General features: G+C 40.4%; 1 protein-coding gene across 4 annotated transcripts in view; it reads right to left on the reverse strand.

Moving 5' to 3' along the window:
* Nucleotides 1-12,696, reverse strand: part of LOC136714624 (ecotropic viral integration site 5 protein homolog) — a 77,306-nt gene that overhangs the window by 49,353 nt on the left and 15,257 nt on the right. For all 4 annotated transcript variants that reach the window (XM_066692216.1, XM_066692218.1, XM_066692215.1 and 1 more), the window contains exon 2: nt 601-827. In XM_066692216.1, the coding sequence (XP_066548313.1) occupies nt 601-746 (146 nt within the window). In that variant the 5' untranslated portion in view covers nt 747-827. The remainder of the gene's footprint in view (nt 1-600; nt 828-12,696) is intronic.

Here is a 12,696-nt window from a genome sequence, read left to right on the forward strand (position 1 = left end):
TTGTCATTGAGTCATTAGAGCGGTAGAAGTTCAAACAGCCGCACCAGAGACTGACGAGCCAGTTCATGTCAATAGGAAACTGCTTAGTTACCGCCCGAGCTGTTTAATAATCGGATCAAAAAAATGGGATCAGCGGAGCCGGATCTTGATCTGCTTCGTACAACAGTGAGCCTGGATCCGATCCTGTTTTCTGATCCCGTTAGTACAACCGGTCCCTGGTAAACATCTCGTTCTACACTATGCCTTCCATCGTCTGCCTTTACCTTCAGATCTTCTCCTGTCCTTCAAGACGTAGAGACTGTTGGCATCGGTAGAGAACAGAGATGGAATTTCTCTACTTTATCAGATCCTGCTCCATTCCTGCTGCTCTGCCCTTGCCACAAGAGATATCTGCTTCACTAAAGACTGTTCACTCCCACACACCTGGGGATAGCTGCCCTTGGTAAACTTAAAGACATAAGGCTTGAAAGCGAGTGAGAAACACAATGTTTTGTACACCGTGGGCTGCTTTCCGTTTCTTTTTAAATAAATCTACAGAAATGGACACTGGTAAAAGCTTTGACTGATCAATTCCGCAACAACCCTCCCCCCCAATCTTACCGGTTCTGCTCCTCGAGCTTGGCGAGCAGTTCCACCTCGTCGGGGCTGAGCTGCGAGGGCGAGGAGGGCGAGAGGGCGGGGGTGGATGTGGAGGAGGAGGTGGTGTGCAGGGAGGAGGCGGAGGGGCTGGCCACCTGACTAGCCATTTGACTGACGGTGTGTGACACTGTGTTCTTCACCCATGAGAGAGTAGAACTCAGCTTTCCTGCAACCTTTTCTGTCGCCACCTATAGAAAGAGAGGAAAGAAACACTAAAATCAACAAGTTTCAATTGCAGAGTGCTGCACTGAAAAGGCAGGACAGAGAAAAAAAAAAAAAAACATTGCGGACTTAAACGGTGACCAAATGTCAAATGCCCATATGTGAAGCATTTGGATAAAATAGCCAACAAATGACCCATTTACTGTACTTAATGTCAAAACCATATTTACAAATAAATCACAATTGCTTTAATCTCAGTTAACAGCGGGCCAAAGGTAAAATGTTAACACAGTTCAAGTCTAACAGCCGGTGTGATTGTGACCCAATAAATCTGTATGTAATCCCTCCTGCATCGTGGATTTTATCTCTGTGCCATGCGCTGCGTTGGGAAAGTAGTATTCTCCACCCAACAGCCCGGCCAGTAAAGCCTCTGAATTACATTCGAAGATATCCTTTAGGAAGAGATTGACAGAGGGAGATCCTGTGGATAATTACCTACTTTATGAAGTCCAGTACATCATGTTTTTCTGATCTAAGGCAGCTTTAGTAGTACTGCATAAAAACAGTTATATAATCTTCTTAGAGACTCTCTTATCATGGCATTCTTCAGCATTAGTTTGTAGATCCAATATGTAATTAATGATCATAATCTAGTTCTAAATCTATGTTGGCTTGCAAAATGGCACAAACAAAATATAAAAGGGTATATACATTTAGGCAAAATTTTAAAGTCAATCACACGTGTGTTATGCTCTGAATTGTGAATTGATTAATTTAACCCACTGCTCAGGATACTCATCATCCACAAGATATATATTTTTTTGTTTACATTTTGCACATACATAATATCCCTGCAAATACAAGAACGATGGTAATCTGATCTTTAAAACCTATGAGCCACTATGCACTACACACTATGCACCAGGGGCCATGCAGTGAGAAGTCTCTGGTTCTGCTGCTCACACTCCGGATCAACCCCCTCACCGCTAACAGGAAGTAAGAGGAAATCCCCAGCAAGAGGGCTGCAGCGACCCGCCAGTGTCTGATCTGAATTACTTCAATGCACCAGTTGCACGCTTGCAGAGAACAAGTCAGTGTGGGCCAACACAGAAAATCAATTGCCCATCAACTGGAAGCCAATCCAATTTGGGCTATTTCACACTTGACCTGTTTCACATATCCCTGCACCGCACTGAGGGGTCACTCAGTGTCAAACCAGCAGAGCCCCAATAACACCAGAGGCCCAGGGCCGCAGAAGCTACGGAGGGGGTTCAAAAGCCTCGCCGCTCTCTTCCCCTATGAGCTCAGCCGCAAATATGACTCTCTAAATACCCTGGATCATCCATCATTACAAAAAAATCTGGACTACAGCCTTGGTATCTGGTATCAAATGCTGCAGCTATTATGGGTAACAGACAGCAATTCAACCAAAGGAAATGAACAGCCCTGTTTTTGTTATGTTTTTTTAACACCACCATATTACCATGCTTTTCAGCCTTGCTTTGGCAAACACTTTTAACTGACTGAATGATGTACATTAAATAAGCTGGAATCTGTGTTATTTTAAACAGTTGGAGCAGTTGCTTTAGGGATAGAAAATAAACAGTTAAATAAAGGAGGCAGAGCTGATTTTATTGAGCAATTCAGATTAAATGGGTGTGGAGCTTTAATTATGAGCTTTGCACAGAGACAACATAAAAATCCAGATTACTTACCACTGTCTTATTTCAGGCTTTCCTTATCAGACTGTTCACTTTATATTGACTATTAAAATGAAGAGTTTCGTCTTTAAATTCTGTAGACTGTACTCCAAAAGCACAGCCTACAATCAAGCACTATTTACATCTGACAAGTGCTAATCATTTTGGACGGATCGCGTTCTTGAGAGAACACCTGGTTGCTGCTTTTTGTCACTTCATAGAAGAACTTGTGTGAAGTCAGGTCAGAGAAGCTCTGGTTAAAATACAACCAAGAAGTTATAAAGATCCATTTAATTTTTGACCAGTGTCTCATCTAACCAGCAGTAAACTGTACATGATACTCATGTATGAAGACTAATTAAACACTGTCCAGGAAAGCAGTACAAGGAGTGAGGAAGATCGGGTGTATTAGATTAACCCAGAATGCTGTATAATGGCATTTTCCATTCTACAACAACAGGCAACAAGTTTGTTTGGGAAATACCATTACATATGTAAACATGGTATCCGAACAACACAAGAAAATGTTTCACATGCCTTAAAGCTTTCTATTTCTGCATGATTTACTAATGCATGAGCTTGAAAGATCTCAGTTCCTGTACAGCAAAGAAAAAACAAACAAAAACAAAACACACAAACCTGACTTCAGAGGGGAAACTGCAGTGCACAAAGCACTGATGTGTAAAAAATTAGCCAGCGAGTGCTGTATTGGTAGAGGACAGCAGGAACCTTGTGGCAGCTGTGGTTACACACTGCGCACTGTACGACAGCAGTGCTGAAGTAGAGTAGGAGGTAAATCCAGTTTAAAATGCCTAACTTGCAGCTTCTACCACAACAATTAGAGGAAAAAAATAAAAGAGGTTACATTTGGTGCGTCAGCCAAATCACTAGAAGTCAAGTTCAGAATTGTGCAGCTGAGGTTGCTGGTCTGCTGGCGACATCGATAAGAAATATCACTAGTATTCAGTGATCATCAGTTATACAGTTTCCATCACGTATTTACTTCCCCAATTAGACTCCATGTCAGCAAAACCACTTCTGCTCCTGAAGGCCTGTGCCCATGGTCCTGACCCACGCTTGTTTATTCAGACCTAGGCTGTTTGACAAGAGCAACTCCACCCAGATCTGAGATGGTCAAGATGTCCTGTAAGAAAACATCTTCACAGCCAACACGGATGACCAAAAACAGCCAATACAACAAGGAGGAGGAAAACAGACACAAATTTTACCAAGGCAGGTAATATTCTTTTACTGGCATCTGACATTAACCCAGCCTGATAAATGAGTTCAATAATGACCAGATATGTCTGAGCTTCCAGTACAGAAGAAACCAAACCAAATTGATGTCTGTACACTTGTTTACAAATGACAAATACAGTACACTTACAATGAGATTCAGACACTCCACTATAAATTAGCTGGATAACCATTAAGCACATTTTCTACATCTCCTTAAGAGTATGCAAAGCACACTGCACACAACATCCCATAGGATCTGTCACACTTCATTATGTTCTATAATACATGCAAATAATTTATGCATCTTGGCTCTTGCCATTAATAATTTACTCCATATCATTGCATACATACAGAATGCTGCAGTTGGCCTCCTTAACTTAATATACACACAGCCCAATAATTTATGCATACAATCATCTTCTGCACAATTACATCTACAAGATTAAAGTCTCCGTGGACAGTAAGCCATCAATCAAGCTTCCATAGACTACACATTGCATAATCCCACAATAAGCACCAAGTGCCTTTCATTGTAATTCACAGCAAAACACCCGGGATTTTTAGGAAATGAATCTGAGAATAAAGAAAGACTAACCAGGATGTGAAAAATCTCACTGTCCAGTTATCCTAAATCACACAAAATGCAACATAATTCTGTTTTCAAAGTTTACTTACTTGTTTTTTGAGTCCAAAATACCTATCAAAGCTGGCTAAGATCTTGAGACACAGAAAATACCCAAGTTAGACATTTACTGTTCTGAGCGTCATTTAGGGTCAAAGTGCTTAACTAGCTATTGTAAAGACCAATGACAAATCTGCACCTCCGTCTCCCATGAACTGTCACCATCCCAGCTCAGCAACCTACAATCTCATGCCTCTAAAACAGCTTCCTGAACTGAAACAGGAATTTACCCTCATATTACAACAACCACAAACCCCTGCCTAGCTTAAGAACCACACAATCATTGCAAAACTCAGACCAGCAACTGATTACCACAAAGAAAACAAAACACCTTTTTTGGGTGGCGCTGGCCTTGTGCTGGTTTGCAGTGACTGCAATAATATTCCAGGAGAAAATAAACCAGTGTACTTATTTTTTGTCATGCTGATGGTTTTCTACCAGCATATAAAAGTACACTATCTATATTGATCTGAAGACATTGATGTACATTAGTTTTGGCATTTTTCAGACTAAACCCACAGTCTTAAGTCTGCAGAAAAGCTTAAACTCCAAGCTGCCACTACAATGATGAAGCATGAAAGGAAGATCAAATAAAATAAAGCCATGCTCCAGGAGTCCAGTCCCACCTCTTCCATTACTTCCCAATGTGCCTGTTCCCCTTCATAAAAGCTCTGTGGGCCTTCTTGTTTCCCAGCACAGAGACCATCTTCAGTTTCCGGATGCCCGGGAAACATGACTGACCTTTCAATTCTCCCAGCTCCATGCAGGCCAAGAGGGAGCACTGACTAGACTCAGTAATGAGGAAATGGGAGCACTTCAGGTTATCCTCCACACAGCTCCCTTTAAACTATCGGAGAAACAAAGAACTAGAAGAAAGTCTCCACTCAGAACGCTTCTTTTTGCGAAATAATAAAAATTGATCCCACAGTCTTTCTGCAGAGTATTCAACTGCACCGCAGAAATTAGATTAAAATGAAGATGGAAGATGATAGGATTTGTCTGTGTTTCACTTCCACTAACCCCTGTACTGGTATATTGCATGAATGTCAGCTGGCATTAAATCACTTTAAAACAGAGGTCCGTTCATTCAGGCCAGTGCAGACCATGGTGATCATATCACGGGCTGCTTATTGCCATTGCTTGCCTTATTCTATTAATTGAGCATAGCATTGTTTTATTGAGACACAAACATTCAAAAGGACACACACACACTCACACACACAAAAGTAATATGCTTAAGTATTCATAGAGGGAAAAAATAACATACGACTTGTTTTTGCATAGCTGGAAAAAATAAATTGATAAGAAACGCAAATAAGTCGGGAAATGTTTATCTGTGTTTAATGATCGCCACAGAAACATTCATGTGGAGGGCGGTGGAACATGCCTATTAGAGCTGGCATACCCAAGCTAAGTCCCTCTTTCCTCTCACCCCTTTCCTGTCGTTATCATTCCTTACTATCACAGAGTGCTCAAAAAACAGCTCGGTGATGGCTATACACAAGAGCACCCATCCCAATTACTTATGTACCAATTGGAACAAAGGTGTGTGTGTGTGTGTGTGTGTGTGTGAGAGAGTGTGGGTGGGGGGGTGTGTGTGTGTGTGGGGGGGGGGGGGATGACATCAGAGTGTCAGGCAGCTGTGGTAACTTCTACGTGCTGATGTCATAAGGTTTCCATGTATTTAATTATATCAAGTTTACAAAGGCCTGCTGTATTGTGACACACATACAGTGATTTCTAAAGCATCTGAGGGATACACACAATAACACCCAGTGGTCCTCTGTAACAATGAGCAGCCTCCTCATGGCAACAGCTGCTGGCAGTCTATTAAACAGTTACAGATGTAGTGTGTTGTGGGCTGCTTTTAGTACCCATAAGAATGCCAATAGGTTTCATGTCTAGACTTTATGCTTCTTTTTAGGTCGTTCTGGTTTTAAATCAGGCTACCCTCCAAATGCAAGACAGCACAAAATCAGCTCTACTGACCAAAGCAGAGTTCTAGTAGTAATTGTACCTAGATATGCTTCAATTGGGTACCGGACCCCCAAGCAATACAAACTACTGACAGGGTGCACCAGGGTAGTTCACATTCTTTACTGAAACTGATTTTAAGAATAGAGCAAGACATGTGGCCGCAACTTTTACACCCACCGGCAGTATCAGTTTCATAAACAAAAATAAAGTTCCTCTCATGTAAAAAGCTCATGCTGAACTACACTGCTGTATAGCATTGTACTGCCCCAGGACCTTCAATTCACAAGCATCACATCAGTGTCACTCCCCCAGATATAGAGAAGACCGGCTGAGAGCCATCGGATTTAAATATATGGAGGACTTCATGCTAATCTCGAGCTGTTCACAGAAACATTCCTCCCTAGTACACACCACCCACGCTAGTCTCCGTTTCCCTTTCCAGCACTAAAAGCTACAGAGGAAACGTATGGTATGCTGTACTAATGTGCTATGGTGTTACAGGCTGTAGAGATTTGCTGCAAACCCTCCACACACAATGGAACCAGCACTGTGTTGTCTGCAGAGACAACACAGTATTGAGTAGCAAATCAATTTTATAATTCTTGGAATCTAGTTTCTATATAAATTTAAGTCATACTGGGTCCCTTTAAGGACAAAAAACATGTTGGAATGCTCTGTGAAATGCACAGAGCTGTTAAGTAAAACTTCTCTCTGCTGTCCACAGTGACTGGCTGGCCCTGGGAACGCCGCACAGCCCTGAGCAACAGCCGCTGCAGATGGCCTTGCGCTGTGATGCAAATAGCAGCAGCTGTTCCTACAGGGAGGGCTTGGCCGTCCTTTTCTTTTGCAACAAGTTTCTTTTACAAGGGAGGAGTAAAACAAAGTTACGACATATTATTTGTATTACAAATAGTCAAGATCTATTAAAATCACCCCACTCCCATGGCAATTTCAGAGAGAATCATAAAGTTTCAAGCAGGCCTCGCTCACGTCAGTCCCAAAACAATGGCCACCCTCTTCAGTAATGGCCATCTGTGTTTATAGAAATACTCGACAGAAAGAACAGGAAGTCGCACTCAAAGTTCATTCATTCGCATTCATGGCACTGTAAGTATTTAAGAATGAAAATGTTTTTAAACTAGACATATGCAGGTTAAACCTTTCAAACAGTAAATGACCTGTGAGAGAACTTTGATTTCAGAGCTGACCTTTAAAACAAAAAAATGCAAGGCATGCCTTGATTAATATTTGTGGAAGAGAAAAATAAACAGCCCCAAAAAATGCATAATACAAAAAAGTAATATGTAAAATCATGCATCAATTAAGTAGCTCCACTTAGAAAACTGAGCAAAGTACTAAAGCAGATGTACTGAAACCAAGTAGTCTCCTGAGATATACAGTAAATACAACCTATAAGACTGCTGTATTATGTAGATGGAAAGTTACTGCATTACCTGTGTTAGAATGAAATAAACAAATAAAATAAAATAGGCTTTTATCATAATGTGTTGACAGGTCTTAATAATCCCCTTCATGTTTTTTTTTTAATGGGCACCTACACTAACAACACCAACCTATTGGAACGGTGACTGAAGAAAACCCTCCTTGCTGATTCAAGACAAAGGTGAACTGTGTTTTTTCCATTAGGAAGGCAATAGGCAATTTTCAAGCTTCGCTTCGGCTAATTTAAAGGACAAGCTTAAATCACTAGAGGCGGGCGCTGAGGCACTTTGTGCAGCTCCTGATTTTACTCTGCCACCGGGAAGCCATTTATATTGGGACTTGTTAGAATCATTATTTCTTGTATCTATATTTGTCACCAACCTCTCTTCCATATTAACAAACAAACAGATGGTTACTGAATCCACCCACTCTTAAAGCAGTAGAAAAGGCAATTAAATCGAGCTGCATAGAGTCCAGAGCAATGCAAGTGTTAAGAGCAGTACTTACTGAGAAACTAGTAAACTGGGCGTACATTTCTACAGCTTATATTATTACCAAATCAGAGGGAAGGGCCTAGTTTGGAAAGATGAGGCACTTATAGAAGTTCCAGGAATGCATCTCATAACTGTACTTTCCTGCAGTTTTATTTAATACCTGCTGTGACTTATATTACTTCTCTTTTAAGGGATTTGGTTGTTCTTCTGTTTAACACTATAGTGACTAGGTATTCCTTTGAATATCTTATCTTCAAAAGGCTCCACAGACCCAAAAATTAAGTGGGGAAGAACAGGTTTCTTGGACTAAATATCAGTTCTTTCCAGCAGGCTGTTTAGCACTGTTACACATTTCCTTTCCCTGTTCGTGTTTTTGTTTTGTTTTTTCTTTTTCCTGTGAGTGGTGACATTTACAGGAACATACAGTCAATAAGATGGATGATACTACAAGGATGAACAACAGAACACCACGCAGAATGAATAGATTAGGGCACACAGGAAGTTAGAAACTTGGCACCAGAAGTGCAGAAAATATACTATATACACAAGGCCTTGAGATCTGCTCAAAAGTTAAGGTTATAAAACTGCATCAGTCAGCAACATTTTGGATTCACACAGTCACAGTCAGAGGTTACACAACATCACATGCTGAAGGTCAGTGTCAGATCCATTACTGCAACTTGTGTCTCTCTGCAGTATAATATATTCTATGTTATGTTAGTAATCCTTCTTTTAGTTTAGTTGTTTGCACACAATGTCACTATGATAGACTACAAAGACTGCATTTGTAATCTACGTGAGATTTAATTAATGTAGTGTCCAGAAGTACAAATATATAGGCTACCAACCCACTATTATGGTGGCTTTTGTGAATAGTCCAGACAGAGACTTTATTTTTGGGTGTTACCTTAAGATAGGTGTGACCTTTACTGAAAACAATTACTATATACTATTTTCTTCAGTAACTGAAAGAATCATTTGAGAGGGTGTCCAAACCACAGCTGAATCAGCAACATTACATGGGACTACATCGAACCCCATACTTATCTTTGAGGGTATCTTCATAAAATGTGCACATTCACAAATGTGGCCATTACACAATGTCTAGTGGAGGTGAACACAGTAATTTGTGACTCAAACACACACTTTACTGTATTATCTGTAAAACCTAGCAATAAATACTGTAATGACACTAATATCTTAAAAAAAACAAACTAAAAAAAAACATTAAAATAACTGACAAAGAGAGATCACCACCCGGTTTCCTTCTGCTTCAGGTGAAAATGTATTTCAAGAAATGAAATTAGACCCTACAACATATTCAAATACACATCCTATACACTTTTTGCAAAGTTGATACATGTTTGCATGTGTACATATACCAACAGATAAAGTAAAATCTGGAACTATTTCCTACTGCAGGGGTTATGCAGTATGGGGTTTGAGCCTGATATTTCTTAAAAGTAAGACAATAACCACTATGGCTCCCAAGGGAATACATGTTTTTAAAATGTAACAAATTGGCGGCTTGTACAGAAACATAATGTCATCATTTACTGTGGTCTGTCCTTTTCAATCATTCATGCAGAAACTGTCTCACTGGGCTTATGAGAGCTGGAATAGAGTTATCAACCTCCACACATTTTTATTAACTTTAGTACAGAGGTTAAGAAAACCTTTTTCATAATGGAAGGTGTGCTGGCTACGTGCTTTATGTTGGTTGAAATCCAATTAACTAAACCCTGTGTGATACTGACATTTCCTGGAATTCAGCCCATTCGCCCAGCCTCCAATTCCTGCAGGAGCCAGTAACACAAGTGAGCTGGCATCACCTTGTACTGCCACTTCTACTGTGCTGCTTCTGCGCCAATCTATTCTCAAGTGTTACTGGAACTAAAGAGAGAGTCTTTAAACTAGGAACCAGGGGGGCAGGGAGCTCTGACAATGGGAGATGTTCCACTAAGGAAAGAAAACCAAGGGAAACTGCTAGTAGGAAAGTCCTGAAATGTTTGTACCTCAATGCCAGGAGTATAAGAAACAAGATGTTAGACTTGGAAGCCACACTGCTAGCATGTGACTATGATGTTGTAGGAGTGACAGAAACATGGCTTACAGAAAATGATGGGGATGAATACAAGTTGGAAGGATACACACAGTTTAGGAGAGACAGGCAAAATCAAAGAGGTGGTGGGGTAGCATTATATGTGAAAAATGAAATTGAGGCAGAAGAACTTGTATTAGATCCCAGTAACGGAACAGAATCTTTGTGGGTGAAACTTTTGAACAAGAGATCTGGAGGATTAGCGGTAGGGGTGTGTTACAGGCCACCAAACTCAGATATTCAGAAAGATGCTGCATTGTACAGTGTAATCAGGACTGCATGTAGCAAGGATGTGGCTGTTATAATGGGGGGTTTCAATTTCCCAAACTTAGACTGGGAAAGCCCAGTGGGGACTACAGAAGCAGAAATAGAAATGGTTGAGATGGTAAATGACTGCTTTCTAACTCAATTTGTCAGGGAACCAACCAGAGAGAGCATGCATTGACTTGATCTTTTCAAATGACCAAGATAGAGTCAGGGGGACACTAGTTAGAGATCCACTGGCAAATTGTGATCACAATATGGTTAGCTTTGAGGCATTCTTTCAAAAAACAAGGTCCAAATCTAAAACAATGGTCTACAATTTTAGAAAAGCAAACCTTGAAGGTATGAAACAGCACAGCACAGTAGACTGGAGCACATTGGATACAGAGTCAGTTGAAAATGGATGGGTATATTATAAGAATATACTACTTGAGGCTCAGGAGCAATTTGCACCAAAACTTAGCAAATTGAGGACCAAAAATCACTGGCCAAAATTGTTTAATAGAGGTACGCAAAAAAAAAATCAAGAGAAAGAAAATGTTGTATAGCGCATACAAAAGGGATGGTGACGAAACAAAATACATAGAATATGTTGAGCTGCAAAGAGATCTTATGAAAGGGATCAGGAAAGCAAAGAGGGAAATAGAAAGAAACATAGCTCTTGGAGCTAAAACCAATGCAAAGAGCTTTTTTCAATATTACAACAGCAAGCAGTCAATAAAGGAGGAAGTGAAACAGCTAAAGGGCAAAAATGGAGGTATCTTGGAAAACGAACAAGATGTGGCAAATATTCTAAATGAGTATTTCACAGAGGTTTATACAAAAGAAAAAACAGATAACATGCCACAGGTTGACAATCAGTCCAGTCAAACCCTAAGAGAGATCAGGATAAATGAGGAGGAGGTACTAAAGGGACTAGCAGAATTAAAAACAAACCAATCACCTGGGCCAAATGGGATATTTCCAACAGTACTTAAAGAAATGAGGGAAATTATTTACAGGCCGCTAACTCAAATATTCCAAATGACACTTAGAACAGGGGATGTGCCCACTGACTGGAAGACAGCAAATGTCATACCAATCCACAAGAAAGAGGACAAAACTGAGCCAGGAAATTACAGACCAATCAGTCTCACCTGCATAACTTGTACAATGTTGGAAAAAATTATTAGACAGAAAATAGAAGAGCATCTTAATGAAAACCATATTCTTGGAGATAGTCAACATGGGTTTAGACGAGGCAGATCATGTCTTACTAATTTATTAGAATTTTTTGAACATGCAACTGCAGCTGTAGATCACGTGAAAGCATTTGATATGATATACTTAGATTTCCAAAAAGCTTTTGATAAGGTTCCACACCAAAGACTGATCCTCAAATTGAAAGCTGTAGGCATTCAGGGTAATGTAAGTAGATGGATTATGAACTGGTTGATGTGTAGGAAACAGAGGGTGTCAATTAGAGGAGTTGCTTCTAACTGGAGTGAGGTTGTTAGTGGAGGTCCACAGGGATCAGTACTAGGGCCTTTGCTTTTTCTAATCTATATTAATGATCTGGACTCTGGGATCGTTAGCAAGCTTGTCCAATTTGTAGATTATACTAAAATAGGTGGCTCAGCAGATACAATCTCGGCAGCACAGGCTATTCAGAGGGACTTGGATAACATTCAGTTGTGGGCCAACACCTGGCAAATGAAATTAAATGTGGACAAGTGCAAGGTAATACATGCAGGTATCACAAATGTCCACTATAATTACACTATGGGAGGAATTGAACTAGATGAAGTCACGCATGAGAAAGACCTAGGAGTCTATGTGGACTCCTCACTTTCTCCATCCAAGCAATGTGGGGAAGCAATAAAAAAGGCAAACACAATGTTAGGGTATATTGTCAAAAGTGTAGAATTGAGAACAAGGGCAGTAATGTTCAGACTGTACAATGCACTAGTTAGAGCTCATCTGGATACTGTGCACAGTTCTGGGCTCCACACTTCA

Source organism: Amia ocellicauda, chromosome 19, assembly GCF_036373705.1.
Source record: "Amia ocellicauda isolate fAmiCal2 chromosome 19, fAmiCal2.hap1, whole genome shotgun sequence".
NCBI lineage: Eukaryota > Metazoa > Chordata > Actinopteri > Amiiformes > Amiidae > Amia > Amia ocellicauda.